The following is a 20781-nucleotide window of genomic DNA, read 5'->3' as shown; positions in this document are numbered from 1 at the left end:
TTAAATAGTCACTAATATCTTTTCTAATTTAGATACAATAATAAATTAAACTTGTATTGCGGTTTTGTGAATACTCAAAGACGCTTTACAGAGTGAACACGAGATGAAATAATTTAATAAGAAAGTATACCAGTAAAAAGATAACATATGGATGTAACACACTCATTTACAATGCTTTTACGTCTGCTTAGGCCTCTTTTGAGGCATAGAAAAGCATTTATTCATAGGTAGGGTTTAATATGTTGCATTTAATAATGGGTTATCACGTTTAATATAGCAGAATAGAGTAATTCATTTGAACATGCGCTCTGAGAGCCAAGTAGAGGGCGTCTGACAGCCGCGCCCACTCTGCATTTAACCCCTCCCCCATAGGCGTGCGCAATCTGTACGACGCGGAGGAGGAGGAGCTATTCTCTACAGCTGTACGCGAGTCACACTAGAGGGAGCAGACAGAGAGGAAAAAAAACACTAACTCTGCTAATTGACATATATTAAATTTACAGTTATATCCGCGCGACGCGATGGATTAAAAGTCCTAATTCGCGAACGAACGCGAATTTATTTTTCCTTGCGTTTTGCGGTGACGCCGGTGGGATTGTGAAACCATGCCGAGCACCAAAGGACTAATTTGGGACATCAGAAAGCGGTCAATCTACTCCAGCGACTCCAACTTCACTCGCACGAACTTTCTTGGTAAGGAAAAAACGACTTTGTGTTGAGCAGACATTGCGTAATGTATGCGTAATGTTATGCGCAACTTTACGCAACAGTGTTGATTGGAAGCGTGTTCCCTGAGACAGTGAGTTGGTAAACATGTTGCCCCACATGTTCGCGTGAATATGTTGATTTGTGTGTTGTCGATGTCCTGACGGGCATGCATGTTGTCATCTGAGAGGATGCATACCAAATTCATTCATTCATCAGGGCCAACCAGAACGCACTGAAGAAACACATTCATGCGAGCATGCGTTGAATAAATTTAAAGTATTGAAAACTAAATAATAATCCATTCACTGTAGTTAACGTAACACTTTTAGTGAATACTCGTGACTGTATTACTGTTACTTAATTGACCGGACCCCAGGATCCGTACCCTTATTGTGATAACTATCATAACTTAAAACTCAATAATAATCTATTAATCATAGTTAACATGAACAGCGTAAGTAAACAATGACAATACTATTAGTGAACTTTACCTTACTTATGAGTTCATATTAATTAATGTACCCTTATTGTGAAGTATTATCAACACATTTTTATAGTTTCTGGCTGTGTCATAACTTAAAGCATTGCAAACTCAGTAATAATCACATTTTTTGTAAATTATTACTAGACCATAAACTGTTACTTAACGCTAGTTTGTTACAAAACGTTAGTTAAAGCTTATGTCATGATTAATGTTGATTAATGGTAGAACTTACAATCTGGGTTCATCAATTAACCAATTCATTTAGTCGTTTCAAGCTGTTTCATAACTTTACAAATATCCCTCATGTGTGTATGTGGACCAGGTTTAAGTCTTAACTTCTTTAAGTGTGCATTTAGTCCATCTCTGGTCTTTGTCTGTTTTTCAGGGAGTAAAGATTTCATCCAACGTCTCGGACTGGAAACTACCCTTGAGGTCCACGAAGGTTCGGTAAGTCTGCATTTTAAAAATTATAGCACTTCAATAACCATGAAATTAATATATGAACCAATAGTCAATAGTCATAATATAATGTAGATATAGCATGGTGTAGCATCTTATCCCAGCTATCTCTGTTGTATACGGGGAATGGGTTAACTGATTGTTAGTGCTGGACAGTTGGTTCTGTGAACATCCTTACTGTACCGACAACAACATATTGTTGTTTCTCTTTCTTCGTACAAAAACATATTTACTTTGCCGTAACAGGTCAACTCGCTGTGCTGGAATGAAACGGGAGAATTCCTCCTGTCCGGGTCCGAGGATGGGAATCTGGTGGTCACGAACCCATACAGCAGAGAGGTAAGTCGAGCAGAACCTATATTTGGACTGCATTTATACCACACTTTTCAAACCAGTGACCACTCAAAGCACTTTTACAATATGGCCTGGCATTCACCCATTCATACACCCATTTATACACGCATTCAGGAGATTAAGGAGGATATCACGGGGAGAGAGATCTCTAACATATCATGATATGTTTTAAAATTAATCGAGGATCCAAAACACACACATCATGTTCACAAGGTCAGGTTTTAGTTATGCTCTTTTTTCTGTTCCATTTAAATAATTCTTCTCTTTCTTTTCTTCTACCTCCCCTCCTTCTCTCTCTCTCTCTCTCTCTCTCTCTCTCTCTCTCTCTCTCTCTCTCTCTCTCTCTCTCTCTCTCTCTCTCTCTCTCTCTCTCTCTCTCTCTCTCTCTCTCTCTCTCTCTCTCTCTCTCTCTCTCTCTCTCTCTCTCTCTCTCTCTCTCTCTCTCTCTCTCTCTCTCTCTCTCTCTCTCTCTCTCTCTCTCTCTCTCTCTCTCTCTCCTTTCCTTTCCTTTTCTCTGTCTCTCTCCTTTCCTTTTCTCTGTCTGTCTGTCTGTCCTCCTTCTCTTTCTCCCCTCTCTCTCCCTCTCCCCTTTTCACTCACTCACTCACTCACTCTCCCTTCTCCCCTCTCTCTCTCTCTCCCTCTCCCTCCCTATCTCTCTCCCTCCCTCCCTCCAGGTGAAGACAGTGGTGAAGTCCCGCCACCTTTCCAGTATCCAGAGCGCTCAGTTCATGCCGCAGACCGGCGGCCATGTTGTGGTGTCGTCCGCCGCCGACGGTCAGATCTTCTTCACCAACATCACCAAAGGGCCCAGCGCCGCCACGCAGACCCAGTACCACTGCCACGTCGGGGCCGCCTACAAGGTAATGCAATGCACTTCCTGTTGGCGACCTCTTGTGAGCTGAGAGCACCACAGAACAGGGGGGGAGAGGGTGGTGGGTTTTCATGTTATCCCGGCCAAGCGCAACGTTCTTCCTGTTAGTTCAATTCCGGTGTTCTGAGGGAGAAGGTGGTGGGATTTCACATTATCCCAGCCGAACCCAACGCAGTTTGACGAAGCGATGTCTGTTACGTGTAACGGAACAACGTGTGTTTCTCTGTATTGCTGGTCCCGCCCTGTCTCTGGCCGATAATATGAAATGTTTTCTTAAATGTTTTTTTAATTAAATTGTATTCAATTAAATGTATTTTTCACGGTAACACTTACATCCCTAATGTATATACGTTATGTCTTCCTTTTGATCTTTCTATTGTGAACACTCTCCTTCTCCACCAATGGGGAGGGAGCGGTGTTTCTCGTCGCAGAGCCTGATTGTCCGTGACTCTTTCCCCCCGCCCGCAGATCCTGACGGTTCCCAGCGACCCGCACTCCTTCCTGTCCTGTGGCGAGGACGGAACCATCCGCTGGTTCGACGTCCGCAACAGCACCTCCTGCAGTCTGAACAACTGCAAACAGGTGAGGGCCGCAGCGTCCACCGTCGCCATGGTGACTCAGAGTTTATCGGAAAAGTTTATAGGATTTATCGTTTTATTCTTTGTTGAGGTTGTTTATCAAGTTCAAATAGCAAATTTTTTGCTGATTTGTATTGCGGGCCGATATAAAAGTTTAAAAGTACTGGTTTAGGCCCAATCCGGATTCTTCTTCTCTACAAAAATCAACCTGGAGTCCCTAGAACATGGAACATATTGATATCATTGTCCCATTTTGTTGAACAAAATAGGGCACTGCTGCAGGATGATAATGCGATGGTCATCATCATTTATTTAATTATTATTAAAATAGAAAACAGTTACATTTGTGGTTTTCGATCCTGTCGCATCTTTCGCCCGCCATCTTGCCTAGGATTTTTCATGATTTTCCATTTTCTTTCAAGGTATTGTGGGAGCAAGTCACAACTGAGGCGTTCTCAGTTTCTTTGAGTGTGCCTATTGAAAATCTCAATTTTGAGGGGATGTTAGCCCTCCCCCTTACCCCTTACCCTCACGTAAAATGGCTTTCGGTACCCGGCTCCACTGCGCGTGAACGCGCAACAGTGAGGGGTAGGGCTGAGATTCTGCTTGGAGCAAAGAATCCGGATTCACCCTTAGGCTGAAACCCGAATTCATTGCTCATTGCTCAACCCTACCCCTCATTGCTCAACCCTAACCCTAACCCTAACATATAAACCGACCCCCTACCCCTACCCTTCTTCCCCTACCAAATGGGACAACCCTACCCTGTCACGTCATCGGTAGTCCCTACCCTGTGACCTCATCATTAGTCATCATTAGTCAACTCAAAATGCTTGACCCCCAACCTCCCCGTGACCACCTAGCAGATAACCAGACACCTGGTAATGCTACAAGGGACAGGCTGGCTGCCATTGTCTCGGGCAATGAACAAGCTCCATTGTAAAGATGTTTAACCTGAAATGGTATTTATATTATGTATTTTGTAATTGGCATATTTAAATAAAGGATTTTTTTAATACTACAACCTGTCCCTTGTAATATACCATTTATTTTGAATGTCACTTAGCTACATGTTAAAGGTGGTACTAGATAAGAATTGGTTAAGAACAAGAACACTTTAAAGAAGAAACACTTTATTTAAATATAGAAATAAATAAATCCATTGTCCCTCTACCATATATATATTTGAAAGTAGGCAATGTCTCTTTTATAGAAGGCTTATTTTAATTAATAGAAAATGAATGCGTTAACGTTAAATGAATATTAACTGTCTCTATCAGATTGATTCATATCTCATCAAATCGCACCGGTTCGTCAGAACATTGAATCGAATCGCATCAAATCGTTCCATATTAAAATGTATCGTCCCTGAATCGTATCGTAGCACATGTATCTAGATACGTTTCGGATCGTCCTATAAAGGAGAGATGCACACCCCTAATAAATATCTTGCAAACAAGAACCAGTGATATAATGGAACTAATATTGCACAATACAAAAAGGCATCAACCATCACATTTTATCAATAACTTGATCGGTTTTAAACCATCAGTGGATGGTTAATCTTTCTATCTTCCTGGAGGTTTTAGGGCTACCAATGCAGAAGAGGTGCTTGAGGTGATGGAGGGGTGGGCTCTGGGATGGCAGCGGCCTCAATGATCTCCTGAAAGAAAACATAACAAATAACAAATAAGAAGGAATTATAACTGGGTTATATGGCCACATGTTATGTACATTATATAATGATAGATAGATTGATAGATATTTCTACCAAAATAAATGAAATAATATACTGGTTTCTAAAAAGAAAAGACATGACATTGATCAACCATTCTCCAGGCTAATAAGCATTTTTAAAACGAATTATTGCTATTTGGCTGGGGATTAAAGCTTATCTTCAATCTGGAGTCCCTAGACCATGGAACATATGGATATCATACGACATGAGCCCGGTAGCTCCCCGACTGCGGGCCGCCAGACCCCGGTCCACGGCCGGGCTGAAGAGCCCGCGGCCGGCTTCGAAGCCCCAAAGTTTGATTTGCAAACGCAAACAGAAGCCAGGTCAATATACTATTTGAAATAGGCTCAAACTCTTCAATTTGTGGATTATATCGAGTATGTGGGCAACGACGATGTCGTTGTAGTTGTTATCGATGTCGTTAACTATGTTGTTGGGTTGTAGTCTGTAACGATGTGGTCCTTGATGTAGTCGTTAACGATGTTGTGAACGCCTGTTGTGAACGCCGTCCCTCCCCTCCCCAGGACGTGCTGATCGACTGCCGGCGGGCGGTGACCTCCATGGCCGTCTCACCCTCGGAGCCCTTCTTTCTGGCGGCCGGCTGCTCCGACGGCTCCGTCCGGATCTACGACCGCCGCATGCTGGGCACCCCCGCCACCGGTACAGTAGTCCAGGGCCGGGGGTCTACACCACACAGACCCAGGGAGCCGAGACCCGACCTTACCCATTCATACACACATTTACCCATTCAAACACACGCATTCACGAATTCATACACACATTCACACACACAAAAACGCCCATTCACCCATTCATACATACATTCTCCATGCACACACACCCCTCAGGGCGACAGCCAGCTGGTCAGGAGTAGTCAGGGTGAGGCGTCTCGCTCAGGGACACCTCGACATTCAGCCAGGAGGAGCCGGGGATTGAACTAGCAACCTTCAGGTTACCAGCCAACACGCTCTACCGCCTGAGCTGAGCCGACCACAACGCACAAGAACAGACCCAAACCAAAACGTCCCGCCTCCCAGTCTGCTTCTAACCTCTTTCTTTCTTTCTTTCTTTCTTTCTTTCTTTCTTTCTTTCTTTCTTTCCGTCCTTCCGTCCGTCCGTCCGTCCGTCCGTCCGTCCGTCCGTCCGTCCGTCCCTCCGTCCCTCCGTCTCTCTCCCTCTTCTCTCTCTTTCTCTCTCCCTCCCTTCCTCTTTCTCCCTCTCTCCCTCCCTTCCTCTTCCTCTTCCTCTCTCTCTCTCCCCCCTGCTCCCTCCTGCCCCCTCTAGGCTGTCACTCGGGCAGCGGGGCGTCGGGGATGACAGCCCGCTTCTTGCCCGCCCACCTGACGGAGCTGACCAATCGGGTGACCTCGCTGTGCTACAGTTCCGACGGCTGCCAGCTGTTGGCCAGCTACGCCTCCGACTACCTGTACCTGTTTGACCCACGGGACGACTCGGGGCGCCTGCTGAAGGGGCTAACCCAGGGGCCGAAGTGCCAGGTGAGTGGGGGACGGGGGGACTGGAACACAGCAGGGGGGGGGGGGGTTGACGCCGCAGGGGGGAGGAGACACAGCAGGGGGGAGGCTGGAACCCCCGGGGGGAGGGGGGGTTTACGCCGCAGGGGGGTGGGCACACAGGAGGGGGGAGGCTGTAACCCCCGGCGGGAGGGGGGGGGGGGGGGGGGTTGGAGGCACAATCGTCTGCCGATGGTGTTTTATCGGCTTTGGTTTCACGATGAGTCGGTATCTAAGGCGATACATCACGATGATTCGGTGTCTAAGGCGATACATCACGATAAGTTGGTATCTAAAGCAATACATCACGACGATAAGTGCTTATCTTAGGTGATCTTCACGATAAGTCGGTATGTAATACCGATACTCGATACAATACCATAATATTAATTTTAATTATTCCTATTAATTGAGGAGAAGATGGGCTCTTAAAATAGTGTTTTAGATAAATAAAACACTATTTTATTTATATAGTGTTTGATCAAAACACGAGGTTTGAAACGTCGGAGAGAGAGGAAAAATACTTTCTACTCCGTACTTTACGTCAACATATTCTAAAACGTTAAGGCCCTCAGTTAGACTATTTTTAATTCTTAAGCATAATGTTTATTATCGAATCAAAGTCCTACTACTACTAAGTTCGAGCAGAAGTCAAGGGGGTGGGGGGCTGGAAACCAGAAAGGGGCAGAGCTAAATCCTTGTTTGGTTCCAGAGATAATCTAGTGAAGAGAAAGCACCCTAGCAAATAAGTTTTCAGAAGGGCGTGTTATTACCAACATGGTCTCACAGGAATCTGTGAAATGACTACGGTCGGACGCTTAACTCGAAATCCGTGGCCACATCACGGAAACACGCCGATATCCGTGTGTGAGCCACGGAATAACAGTGTCATTTACTTACATTTGTGCAAATTCCGTGGCCACATCACGGACAATTGAAGTGATTCCGTCAGACCACCACGGATTTTGAGTTAAGCCCCCGCTGTGGTCAAATGTGGCACACACACAGATGGAAACGGGAGCACACACACACACAGATTGAAACGGGAATCTGTGTGTGTGCCACGGAATATCATTGTCATTTACTTGCATTGGAGCAACTTCCGTGGACACAACAAGGACAATTGAAGTGTTTCAGTGAGACCACCCCGGGTTTTGAGTTAAGCCCCCGTGGTCGACTCGCTCGTTGAAACGGGGATCCGTGTGTGAGCCACGGAACATCAGCGTCATTAACTTGCATTGGAGCGAATTCCGTGGCCACATCACGGAAATCAGCGTGTTTCCGTGATGTGTCCACGGATTTCGAGTTATTCGTCCGTAGTCATTTCACGGATTCCTGTGAGACCAGGTTGGTTATTACGTATGTCTCTAGAGCGGCCAGTCCACACGCTGTTGATTTGAAACCTTTGAAACCTACGGACACTTGTTGACAGTTCAGTTCTGCTGGTCGGTCTTTTGCAATGATGTCGCTGCTGGACCGCACGAAAGTTGGCCTTCCCCTCTCTTATCAGCGCGTGTGTGTGTGTGTGTGTGTGTGTGTGTGTGTGTGTGTGTGTGTGTGTGTGTGTGTGTGTGTGTGTGTGTGTGTGTGTGTGTGTGTGTGTGTGTGTGTGTGTGTGTGTGTGTGTGTGTGTGTGTGTGTGTGTGCACATGGTCAGGGTTAGGGCTGCGCACGGCCAGACAGAGGCCCACATACCGTTCCCTAAAGGGGATCCTCCTCTGAGTGGAAACAGCCAGGAATAGCTTCAGATAGCATGTCACAACGCTACACTGCCTAGCCAACATGTGCACATGCACCCCCGCGCGCTCGCACACACACACACACACACACACACACACACACACACACACACACACACACACACACACACACACACACACACACACACACACACACACACACACACACACACACACACACACACACACACACACACACAAATGTACAGGACGAACACACACTACGGCATCGGGCTACGGCACACTGCCATAGTACACGTTGTAGCTCGAAAACTATTCTTCCCGTGTGTGTTTATGTGTCAATGTACGTGTGTGTGTACGGTGTGTCTGTCACGGTTTATCACACCTGCTCGACAAATCACAACGCAGTAATTTTCGTTAGTTATTTTCCATCCCATAGTAGTAGTAACTTTCCTCGACAGCTGGGTTCGTGTTGTCATGACGCTAGCCGGGCTTAGCATCGCTACCGATAATAGCGCTTGTTTCCTCAGCTGCCCCAGTGCAACTCCTGCTACGGGCTAGCTCCTAGCAGGCTAGCACCCTCCGGGCTAGCTCGCAGACGGCTAGCTCCTAGGATAGCTCCCAGAAGGCTAGCTCCCAGCAGGCGAGCTCCTAGCTTGCTAGCTCCCTGCAGGCTAGCAGGTCTTTCTGCTGCGTTTCCCTCTCAATGTTGTTTCAAGCGATAACCGCTGAGTCACATGAACAGGTCAGCACTCGGTTTACTGGCTGCTGGTTTGATCTCGAGATTGGGAGTGTGTGTGTGTGTGTGTGTGTGTGTGTGTGTCTGTGAGTGTGTGTGTCTGTCTGTCTGGGCGTGTGTGTCTGTGTGTGTGTGTGTGTGTGCGTGTGTGTGTGTCTGTCTGTCTATGAGAGTGTGTGTCTGTGAGTGTGTCCGTCTGTGAGAGTGTGTGGGTCTGTCTGTCTGAGTGCGTTTCTGTGAGTGTGTTTCTTTCTGTATGAGAGTGTTCGTCTGTCTGTAAGAGTGTGTGTGTCTTTCTGGCCGAAAATGTGTGTCTGTCTGTCTATGAGAGTGTGTGTCTGTGAGTGGGTCTGTCTGTCTGAGTGTGTTTCTGTGAGTGTGTTTCTTTCTGTATGAGAGTATTCGTCTGTCTGTAAGAGTGTGTGTGTCTTTCTGTCCGAAAATGTGTGTGTGTGTGTCTGTCTGTATGTGTGTGTCCATCTGTTAGTTTGCATGTCTCTCTGTCTGAGAGTGTTTGTTTCTATCTGTGAGAGTGATTGTCTCCGTCTATCTGTGTGTATGTGTTTGTGTCTGTCTGTCTTTCTGTTTGAGAGAGGGTGTGTGTGTAAATAAGTCTTGAATGAATCTTCTCAGGAGGGAGGGAGGAAGTACCCCCATCCCTCCCCCCCCTCCCTCCCCTCTTAACACACACATCATTCTGAGAGGGTTTATTTACAGTCCTGTCAGTGTGATGCTGACTCCTCCTCCACCCCCCTCCCTCCCGCCTCCAGCCCCGGCAGCCGTCCGCCAAGCGGCTTCGCCTGCGGGGGGACTGGTCCGACACCGGACCCCTCGCCCGGCCCGAGAGCGAGAGAGACGGTAAGGGAAGACCGTTGTGACACGGGGAGCAGACACACACACAAACATACGTACAGACACACACACAGGGTTATTTTAGTACACACACAGGGTTAATTAAGTACACACACACAGGGTTAATTAAGCACACACACACAGGGTTAATTAAGTGCACACACACAGATGGGTTAATTAAGTACACGCGGTTAATTAAGTACACGTACGCGGTTAATTAAGTACACCCGCACGGTTAATTAAGTACACACACACGGTTAATTAAGTACACACACACAGGGTTAATTAAGTACACACAGGTTTAATTAGGTAAACACACACACACACACACACACACACACACACACACACACACACACACACACACACACACACACACACACACACACACACACACACACAGACAGGGTTAATTAAGTACACACGGTTAATTCAGAACACACACACGGTTAATGAAGTACACCCATACACACACGGTTAATTAAGAACACACACAGCATTAATTTAGTGCAGACACACACACACACACACACACACACACACACACACACACACACACACACACACACACACAGGGTTATTTTAGTACACACAGGGTTATTTTAGTACACACAGGGTTAATTAAGTACACATACACAGGGTTAATTAAGTACACACACATAGACAGGGTTAATTAAGTACACGGTTAATAAGTATACATACGCGGTTAATTAAGTACACACAGGGTTAATTAGGTAAACGCACACACTCACACAGACAGGGTTAATTAAGTACACACACAGACGGGGTTAATTAAGTACACACGGTTAATTCAGAACACACACACGGTTAATGAAGTGCACCCATACACACACGGTTAATTAAGAACACACACAGCGTTAATTTAGTGCAGACACACACACACACACACGGTTAATAAGTACACACGGTTAATTAACACACAGGGTTAATTTAGTACACACACAGGGTTGATTAAGTAAACACACAACACAACACACAGGGTGAGTTAACTGTACACACTCACTCGCTCACTCACTCACACTCAATTAACCGTGTGTGTGTGTGTGTGTGTGTGTGTGTGTGTGTGTGTGTGTGTGTGTGTGTGTGTGTGTGTGTGTGTGTGTGTGTGTGTGTGTGTGTGTGTGTCTCCAGGTGACAGCCGTTCTGAAGTGACTCTGCTCCAGAGGATCTCGGATATGATGTCACGCTGGTTTGAGGAGGCCAGCGAAGGCCAAGTAGGCAGACCCCAGGCCGCAGGTATTCACTACTGCACTCACTACTATCCTCACTATTATACTCACTACATCCTGCTGGTACTCACTACTGCACTCACTATTATACTCACTATTATACTCACTTCTGTTCTCACTTCCATACAGCCTGCAGTTACTCACTACTGTACTCACTACTGTAATCACTATTATACTCACTACTATACAGCCTGTAGGTACTCACTTTTATACTCACTACTATAGGCTACTCACTACTGTACTGACTATTATACACTAGTCTCACTACTCACCACTATACAGTAGTGAGTAGTATAGTCTACTCACCACTGTACAGTAGTGAGTAGACTCACCACGATACAGTACCGATCCTGCCTGTTCTCCTTCCCCTCCCAGCCCTGACCCCTGTGATCCCCAGAGACCAGACCCCCCAGGGGGAGGGAGTCTCCCTGGAGGCGGAGTCGGTGGTCAGCCGCCACCTGGGAACCCAGGGGACCTCAGCCAGCAGCATCCATCTGGGCTGGTACTGTTACACCCTACACTACACTATACTACACTACGCTATACTACAGTACACAGGGGACCTCAGCCAGCCCCATCCACCTGGGGGGTATACCACGAAGCTCGCTGAACATACCCAGGCTTTCTTGGGAAAACCTGGCTCGACAGAGCCGCAACTCGCAATCAGAGTTAAATGGTACCACGAAGCTCACTTTAGATTAAATTAGTTGAACCAGGTTTTCCGCTTTAGGTTCAGTGCGCGTTCACGTGAAAGGGGCGTTTTTTGCGTCCTTTTTCTCACCTTTACGATAGATCAAGCAGTCTATATGCGTAGAAGTGAAAAGATTCTGCATAATGCCTATAAAATAACTATGCCAAATGCAGAATTGTTCGCCATTAATCCAAATAGAATGATGATGATTTAAAAATGCATAAGCAACGTCCATACTGCCTTATTCTATCATTTAGGGAATTCACTTTAAATACACCCTATGTAAGAAATGTATAGCATGTTTTCAACCGCTGAGAGGTAGCGGCTGTAGCGTAGTGGATTTGTATAAGACCCGAACGCCAGCGACCGGGGTTCAAATTCGCCGGTCTATCATCATGCATTTTACCCCCATAGATGTGGTGCCAGCACGGCCTTGAAAATATGGGTTCAAGTTCGAAATAAGCACAAAAATATAATTCCATAAGCTTTAGTGAATAAGTATTCCATATGCATGAGAATTGGGACATTTTAAGCTTCACATAAATTCGCATCGAGTCGAACCCCCCGCGCAGAAATTCAAGACTGACGCGCTACCTCCACTCTAGCACTCTGTCACGGAGACGCAATGCGCAACAGTAAGCATTGTCTACATAAGGTCCAAAAGGACGATCAAATAACGAACACCCTCTGATGAGAATCTGTATCTCTCATGAAGAACCCCAATTTCGTTGTTTGCACATGACAATAAAGTCTGAAATCTGAATATCGTCGGACAATGCCAAGGGATGGGTTCTGTCCCGTAAAACCCTCTGTCTCCGGAGAGACGCCTGTACGAGAAGTGCGCCGAGGTCCACGGGAACACCCACAAATGGTGACGCCATTGTCAGAGGAGGGGCTAGGAAGCTGCGCACGCCGATTTAAGTAGCCGATCTCCGGCTAGACTAAGCCGAAAAACTGCTCCCGACCAGGTTTGGTTGCAAGCATAAGTCACCATGGTGATACAGCGACGCTAAAAGAGATAGACTTTCGTGGTACAACTAACCCAGGCTTTGAGCTCAACATACCTCGCTAACCCTCTAAGCGAGCTTCGTGGTACAGGGCCCTGGGCTGGTACACCCTACACTACACTATACTATACTACACACTCTATACTACACTACAATATACTACAGTACACGATACTATAGAACACTATACTACACTACACTATACTACAGTACACAGGGGACCTCAGCCAGCACCATCCATCTGGGCTAGTACTGCTACACCCTACACTACACTATACTATACTACACACTCTATACTACAGTACACGATACTATAGTACACTATACTACACTACGCTATACTACAGTACACAGGGGACCTCAGTAAGCAGCATCCAGCTGGGCTGGTACCTCCCACACCCTACTACACCACACTACTACACTATGCTACACTACACTATACTACACTGCAGTACACTATACTACAGTGCACTATACTACACTAAAGTACACTATACTACACTACACTACAGTACATTATACTACAGTACACTATACTACACTACAGTACACTATAATACAGTACACTATACTATACTACGCTATACTACAGTACAGTACACAACACTATACTACGCTACAGCACACTACAGTACACTATATTACACTACAGTAAACTATAATACAGTACACTATACTACACTATACTACAGTACACTATACTACACTACAGTACACTATATTACACTACAGTACACTATAATACAGTGCACTATACTATACTATGCTATACTACAGTACAGTACACTACACTATACTACGCTACAGCACACTACACTACAGTACACTATATTACACTACAGTAAACTATAATACAGTACACTATACTACACTATACTACAGTACACTACACTACACTATACTACACTACACTATATTACACTAAAGGTATGGCCACACTGAACGCGCTACACGCGTAGGATTACGCGTGTAACGCGCCTGACCTGCCGCTTGATCTTTGTAGATGTGATCTTGATCTTTGTATGTCACAAAAATGGTTCAACGCACCTAACGCGCCTAACGCGCCTACGCAGCTAGATGAGCCCGCCAAAAACGTATTTTCCCCCGCTACTTTTCTTTTGCTACACAAACATGGCTGAGATCACCACCATCGCTGCGCTGTATTTGTTGTGGGAGTTCGAGGAGAGTAGGAAACCCAAACTCCGTTGTGTTTGGGTTCATGACATCCTCCGTAGGCGCTCACAGCTGGGTGAGTTTCACCACCTCCTACAGGAACTCCGCCTGGATGACGGCCAGTTCCAGCGGTATTTTCAGTTGACTGGGGCCATGTTCGATGACCTGCTAGCCCGGGTTGGTTCCAGGATCTCCCGTCAGGACACCAACTACAGGCGCTCCATATCAGCTGTGGAGCGCTGCGGATCGCCTTTCCTCTGTCTCTCTGCCAGTGACGTCGGGTCAAGCTCAACGCTGATTGGCTATCGCAGCTAAGCGTCACACGTAGGAGCGTTAAAATTTCAATTTTTTTACTCCGCGCCTAGGTGCGTTGGCCGCGTAGGTACGTTGGGCACATTATTTAGGTGCGTAAAAACGTGTCTAACGCGCTGCTATTGCGCGCTGCTATTGCGCGCTGCTATTAACGCATCTACGCGCCTAAACCAATGGTTCCCTACGCAACAATTATGATTTTCTACACCTCTCACTGTGCGTTCACACCAAATGCGACATTTGTCGCCCGTTCGCGTTGTCGCCGAAGTTTTGTCATGCCACAAATCATAATCTGTCGCTGTGCAATTTTTGGATATTGTCGCGCCACAACAAGATAACCACCATTGCATGTCTTTACCTTTTGTGGAAGAGGGAGAGACGTCGGAGGACCCGACGCAGTCTATTCATAATATTGTAATGACCACGGAAGAGGCAGTGAATGAAGTATTGATTAGACAGAGATTTATTAGATAGGCCTACCTAATAAACCGTTGGAACACACAAGACCGGAAACCATAGCAACGCCGGTAAACAAACGCCGGGAGTCGCAAACGGCAACGATCACTTTCTCCTCCATGCTGCAGTTCACCCCGGACTGCACTGCACTGAGTTTGATGGTTGAACGCTGATTGGCTGTTACGTTACACATGTCACTCAGTGGCCACGCTGTTGAAAGCTGATTGGCTGTCATCACGCGAAATTCGCGTCAAAGTTGAAATATTTAAACTCGAGCGAATTTGTCGCGGCACAAATCCTTGTGAACGCGCTCGCCTGTGCACGGCGAAAGTGTGGCGCGACAAATCAAAACTTGTCGCCGGTTTACTCTCGCGAAAAATTGGCCCGATACGCGTCTCTACATTCACTTTGTATGAGATCTTGTCGCCCCATCGCGTTTGGTGTGAACGCGCGTAACGCGTTCAGTGTGGCCGTACCTTAAGGACCTAAACTCTAAAAACTGTTTTTGGAATAAGAAATAACCACAACAGGGTGTCCTCTTATTTGAAAAAACAATATCCAATGTTCCTCCAGGACACTTTGAGCATGTCGTTTTCTTTTGTTAATGTTGGATTGTTTTATTCTGATGTGGTTCTTTCCTCCCCAAGGACCGGTCCCGGGCAGACCCAGAACCCCCCCCAGGGTGTCGGAGCGGGCTGGGTAGGGTCCAGGGGGGTGGAGGAGGAGACAGCCCAGGGACAGCCCCGCCCCAGTTGGGGGAGCAGGTATGTACTGTCTGGCTTTGGACCAGGTCTCTTAGCAACCGCATCCAATAATACATTTACATTTACATTCAGGGTGTTTAGGAGACGCCTTTACCCAGAGACCATTTGTCGGAGGAAAGAGAAACAACAATATATCGCTGTCGGTACAGTAAGGATGTTCATAGAACCAAGAGCCAAGCACTAACAATCACTAGGTTAACCCATTCCCCGTATACAACACAGATAGATAGGATAAGGTGCTACACAAGTAAGTACTATAACTAAGTATGACACACAATAAGTGAATAGATTAAGAGCCAGGACGTACAACATACGATAAGTGCATCAGAGGGGTGTGGGGGGGAAGGGGGGAGGCTATGCAGAGTCCAGGTGAACTCTGAACAAGTGACTCTTGAGACCATATCCACGTTTGTGATTATCGATTTAGGTGATAGAGTGTGTTCAAAACGTTTTGGAAACAAGCAACCAAGAATTGACTAAGCATTGTGTTGGCTGGCTGAGCTGTGACTGAATGTGTGATGTTGGGTCAGGGATGTTGTGTCTCTGTTCCACAGGTTCAACCTGCGGGGGTCGGCCGTCGGGGAGCGAGTGCTACGGTAACTAGCTCCCCCCCTAGCCACTGCATGCTCCTGGGTTGGTGCTAAGAAGCTAACTAGCACCCCCCCCCCCCCCCCGCCAAGCCGCTGAATGCTACACTGGGCTCATATACACACCCCAACACACATAAACAGAGCCACGCACACACACCAACCGCACACAACTCCACCCTGACTGATACACATCAATACGCACACACACACACACACACACACACACACACACACACACACACACACACACTCCACCCTAGCACACACATTCACAAACCCTAACATACATAAACGCATCCATGTACACAGACACCTATAATACATCTCCACACACACACTCCCCCTTAACCCCTCCCCTCTCCCTCCCCCAGGCGGTCGGCTGCCGCCCACATCCAGGAGATCTTCCGGCGGCGGAGGGAACGCCGGGAGCTGGAGGAGAGCGAGACGCGGCGCCTGGGCCGGCCAGCCGCCCACACCGTCTTCAGGGGCCACCGCAACTCACGCACCCTGGTGAGAGGGGGCCCCCGGGGGCCCATACAGGGGTCTCCGGTGATCTGTGGTCCTACACTGCTCACCGCTCGCTCACTTTCGCTGGTGGACTTGAGAGAGTCTCTTTATGTGCGCTTGAGAGTGTGTGTGTGTGTGTGTGTGTGTGTGTGTGTGTGTGTGTGTGTGTGTGTGTGTGTGTGTGTGTGTGTGTGTGTGTGTGTGTGTGTGTGTGTGTGTGTGTGTGTGTGTGTGTGTGTGTGTGTGTGTGTGACTGTATGTGTGTGAGAGACGTTGTCTTTGAGAGAGTGCGAGTCAGAGGCAGAGAGAGATCTCTCCATTGTTTGATCGGTGACTCTCACTCTCTCTCTTAGTGTGAGAGAGTGAGATTGTTGATCACACTTCTGCCTGACAATTTAAGATTCGGTCACGTTTAGCCCTTCTAATTTGGAATGCCCATGATGGTTTGGATGCGTTGCGTGAGCGGAAGGTTTAGGGTGTAACGCTTCGGTCTGGCCACCAGGGGGAGGGCTTGGACCAAACTCCTTCATATGGACCAGTTTGATTTCTATTTTGTTTTGAAGTCTTTTCGTGCTAATTCAAATCGATCAAGTAAAGGATTCTTACTTATTAACCAGCTTGTTGATTGAAGTATATATATAGACTTACAATTTGTGTGTGTCTACGTTTCTGTGTGTGTGTGTGTGTGTATGTTCCTGTCCGTTTTGTAATGTATGTGTGTTCTTCCCCCCCCCCCCCCCCCCCCCCCTTCCCAGACCAAGGAGGCGTGCTTCTGGGGCGATCGCTTTGTGCTGAGCGGCTCGGACTGCGGCCACGTGTTCGTCTGGGACCGCAAGGGGGAGGGGCCTCTCGGGGGGGAGGGGCCTTACGGGGCGGAGCTGGTGATGCTGCTGGAGGCCGACCAGCACGTGGTCAACTGCCTGCAGCCGCACCCCTATGAACCAAGTGAGTCAGCCTGTACCCCCCACACACACCCGGACCCCTAGACCCCTCACCAATCCACCCTAACGTCCGCACAGACGGACGGACACACACTCACAGAGACGAACTCTACCCTAACACACACACAGTGTTAATACACACACACACACACACACACACACACACACACACACACACACACACACACACACACACACACACACACACACACACACACACACACACACACACCATCCTAACACACCCACCACCCTAACAAACACACACACTCGCCACCCTAACACACAAACACACACACACACACACACACACACACACACACACACACACACACACACACACACAACTCCCACCCTAACAAACAAACTCCACCCCAACACACACACAGGGTTAATTAAGTACACACACACACACACACACACACACACACACACACTCTCCACCCTAACACACACACACACACACACACACACACACAAAAACTCCACCCTAACATACACACACACACACACTCACTCACTCACTCACTCACTCACTCACTCACTCACTCACTCTCATGGTTAATTGAGTACACACACACACACAGAATTTGACAGAATTCACATTGCTGTCATTTGTGACCATACCCGTCAGATGACCATTCATTTACACCCTGTGTGTGTGTGTGCTTGTGTGTGTGTGTCTCTGTGTGTGTGTGTGTGTGTGTGCGTCCCACCCCCTCAGTGCTCGCCACCTCGGGGATAGACAACAACATAAAGCTGTGGTCGCCAACGGAGCGACGCCCCGCCTTCGACCGCCAGCTGGCCCAGGAGGTGAGCCCCTCCCTGGGCACGCTCCCGGCTCCCTGGGCTGGCTCCCGTGCCCAGTACTTAATTGTTTAGCATCTGCAGTAGCTGCTATCACTGCTGTATACAGGGCATGGGTTAGCCCAGCAATTGTTAGTACGGTACTTGCACTTGGTTCTATGAACCTCTTTACTGTACCGACAGCGATATAGTTTTACTTCTTATGACGAATTTACTTATTGTAGGTCACTTTGGATAAAAGCGTCTGCTAAATACCCTAAATGTTCTTAACGTTTGTTTAATCTCAATGCTAACATTTGTGTGTGTTTTTCCCCCTCTGTTTGTGTTAACGTGTGTGTCTCTCCGTCTGTGTGTGTGAGTGTGTGTGTGTGTCTCCCTCTGTGTGTGCTAATGTGTGTCCCTCTGTGTGTGCGAATGTTTGTGTGTGACCCTCTGTGTGTGTGTGTGTGTGTATATAAATGTTTGTGTGTGTGTGTGTGTGTGTGTGTGTGTTTGTGTCTAGCTGCTGTGCCGTAACGAGGTGATGCTGGAGGAGACCAGGAACACCATCACTGTCCCCGCCTCCTTCATGCTGCGCATGTTGGCCTCGCTCAACCGCGCCTTCAGACCAGGTGACCCCCCCACAAGCACCCCCCCACCACTGACCCCCCGCTGTGTCAGGGTAGAGGAGTGTGTGTGACGCCAGACACTCCTCACCCGGGGTCACGCCTCGCCCACGGACTCCTCCAGACGAGGCGGGCCTCAGACCACTCATTGCATCATAATCATATCGCCAGTTCAGAGTGTCGAGGTGTCCCTGAGCGAGACGCCTCACGCTGACTGCCCCTGACCAGCTGGCTGTCGCCCTGAGGGGTCGACGCCGCCGTCGGTGTGTGAAACCGTCTGACATGCTGAACGTTTCATAACCTTCTGGGTTGGGCTGTCCTTGTTTTGGGGTCTTCTAGATCAGGCAGAGGTGGAGGGGTCGGGAGCGGAGATCGAGGAAGAGGAGTAGCAGGGTGTTTTACGCCCCCACCCGCACCTCCCGACAACCAGTCCTCACTGAAGCCCACACGTGTAGCATCGCACTGAGCTGTCTGTCTGCTCTGTAGGAGTGCAGTGGTTTGGCCTTTAGGATTTATTTATGTTTTTGTTGTTTTTCTGTCAAGACAGCCAAAAGGAAGATTTGTGTTTTTCTGAGCACGTAGCAAGTACTAGATAAGTACTATTGTAGAATAAGCACTAGAGAAGAATGAGTACTATGATAGAATAAGTACTAAAGAATAATGAGTACTAGAGAATAATGAGCACTATGTTAGAATAAGTACTAGGGTGAGTTTAAGTACTAGGGTGGAATAAGTACTCAGTCATATAAGTACGAGAGTATAATCAGAGTACTGTAAGCTCAGACTCTGGTCTGACCAGGGACTGGTTCGCCGATCAGGGGATGCAGAATGTGACTCCGGTGCCAAAGAGGAAGAACACAACAGATGCACTGAGATCCGCACCTCACAGACTAGAACAGACTAGAACAATCAGGACAGGAACTCAAAGCACAAGCAGATGTCCAACCGGCTCAGGGTCGGCTCCAAACGTCCATCGATCGAGTCTCAACAGCGCTTCAAAGTCGATGGGTTTTAAGATTTGTGAGCCAAATAGAAATGTTCTAGAAAAAGTGTGTATGGGATTGATGTACGGTAGAAGATGAAATGAAACTTATTCTGAGACTTTTTATTGATGTCAGGTTTCGCGATGTGACTCAAGCCAATCAGGTGTCTCAGGATCTTCTCCAAATGTGGATAGACAAAAGTGCGACCAGGTGTGTCTGTGAGTGGGCTCAATATATGGAAGAAGATTAAATGAAACAGCTTCGAGTACAGAACATATTCTAAGGCTGCTTATTGAAGTCAGGTTTCGTGACTCAAGCAAATTAGAAACCCTAAAACTTGAGGTTGTGAACAAAAGTCGATTTTATTTATAGATATGTGCAATGTGTATGGTTTTTTTAGCAGCAGTTTGTATGATGACAATGTATTTATAATAGTTTTGTTTGTCACGTTTGACGTGTTGTGAACTCATTTTGTAGATTGTTTTATATTGATCTTTTACAGCCTTGTGGCTGCATCCAATACTTGGTTTAAAAGGTGCCTTTGAACTTCTGATTGTGTGAAGGAATGTGTTAAAACCATTGCCTTATCGCATGGCCCAATTTAAAGTCGTGTGACATATATTTATGTATTTATACTAATAAAACCAACTGACATCGATTATAAGCATCTCACTGAAGCTGCGTAAAATCAATGAAAG

At 47.1% G+C, this 20781-nt stretch overlaps 1 protein-coding gene and 1 long non-coding RNA gene across 3 annotated transcripts in view; one reads left to right on the top strand and one right to left on the bottom strand.

Moving 5' to 3' along the window:
* The window catches only part of LOC132460786 (uncharacterized), a 52020-nt gene extending 40865 nt beyond the window's left edge, over positions 1-11155 (bottom strand). Inside the window, exon 1 of the long non-coding RNA XR_009526442.1 lies at positions 10984-11155. This is a non-coding gene — a long non-coding RNA (uncharacterized LOC132460786). The remainder of the gene's footprint in view (positions 1-10983) is intronic.
* LOC132460657 (DDB1- and CUL4-associated factor 6-like) lies at positions 394-20741 on the top strand. Of its 2 annotated transcripts, none has more exons than XM_060055476.1 (17): positions 394-693; positions 1578-1639; positions 1898-1990; positions 2683-2868; positions 3348-3461; positions 5720-5855; positions 6480-6691; positions 9916-10003; positions 11150-11254; positions 11623-11749; positions 15534-15650; positions 16205-16246; positions 16612-16750; positions 17503-17692; positions 18413-18501; positions 18998-19106; positions 19440-20741. In XM_060055476.1, exons 1-17 carry the CDS (start codon positions 606-608, stop codon positions 19487-19489), a joined length of 1947 nt encoding a protein of 648 aa, XP_059911459.1. In that variant the 5' UTR covers positions 394-605; the 3' UTR covers positions 19490-20741. The 2 variants fall into 2 exon arrangements, with proteins under 2 accessions (XP_059911459.1, XP_059911458.1); XM_060055475.1 differs by having other exon boundaries at positions 16181-16246.
* The last annotated feature ends 40 nt before the right edge of the window (positions 20742-20781 follow it).

The sequence above is a fragment of the Gadus macrocephalus genome, chromosome 7, assembly GCF_031168955.1.
Source record: "Gadus macrocephalus chromosome 7, ASM3116895v1".
Lineage (NCBI taxonomy): Eukaryota > Metazoa > Chordata > Actinopteri > Gadiformes > Gadidae > Gadus > Gadus macrocephalus.
The sequence above is the reverse complement of the archived record's forward strand: the minus strand, read 5'-3'. Positions and strand labels throughout refer to the sequence as shown.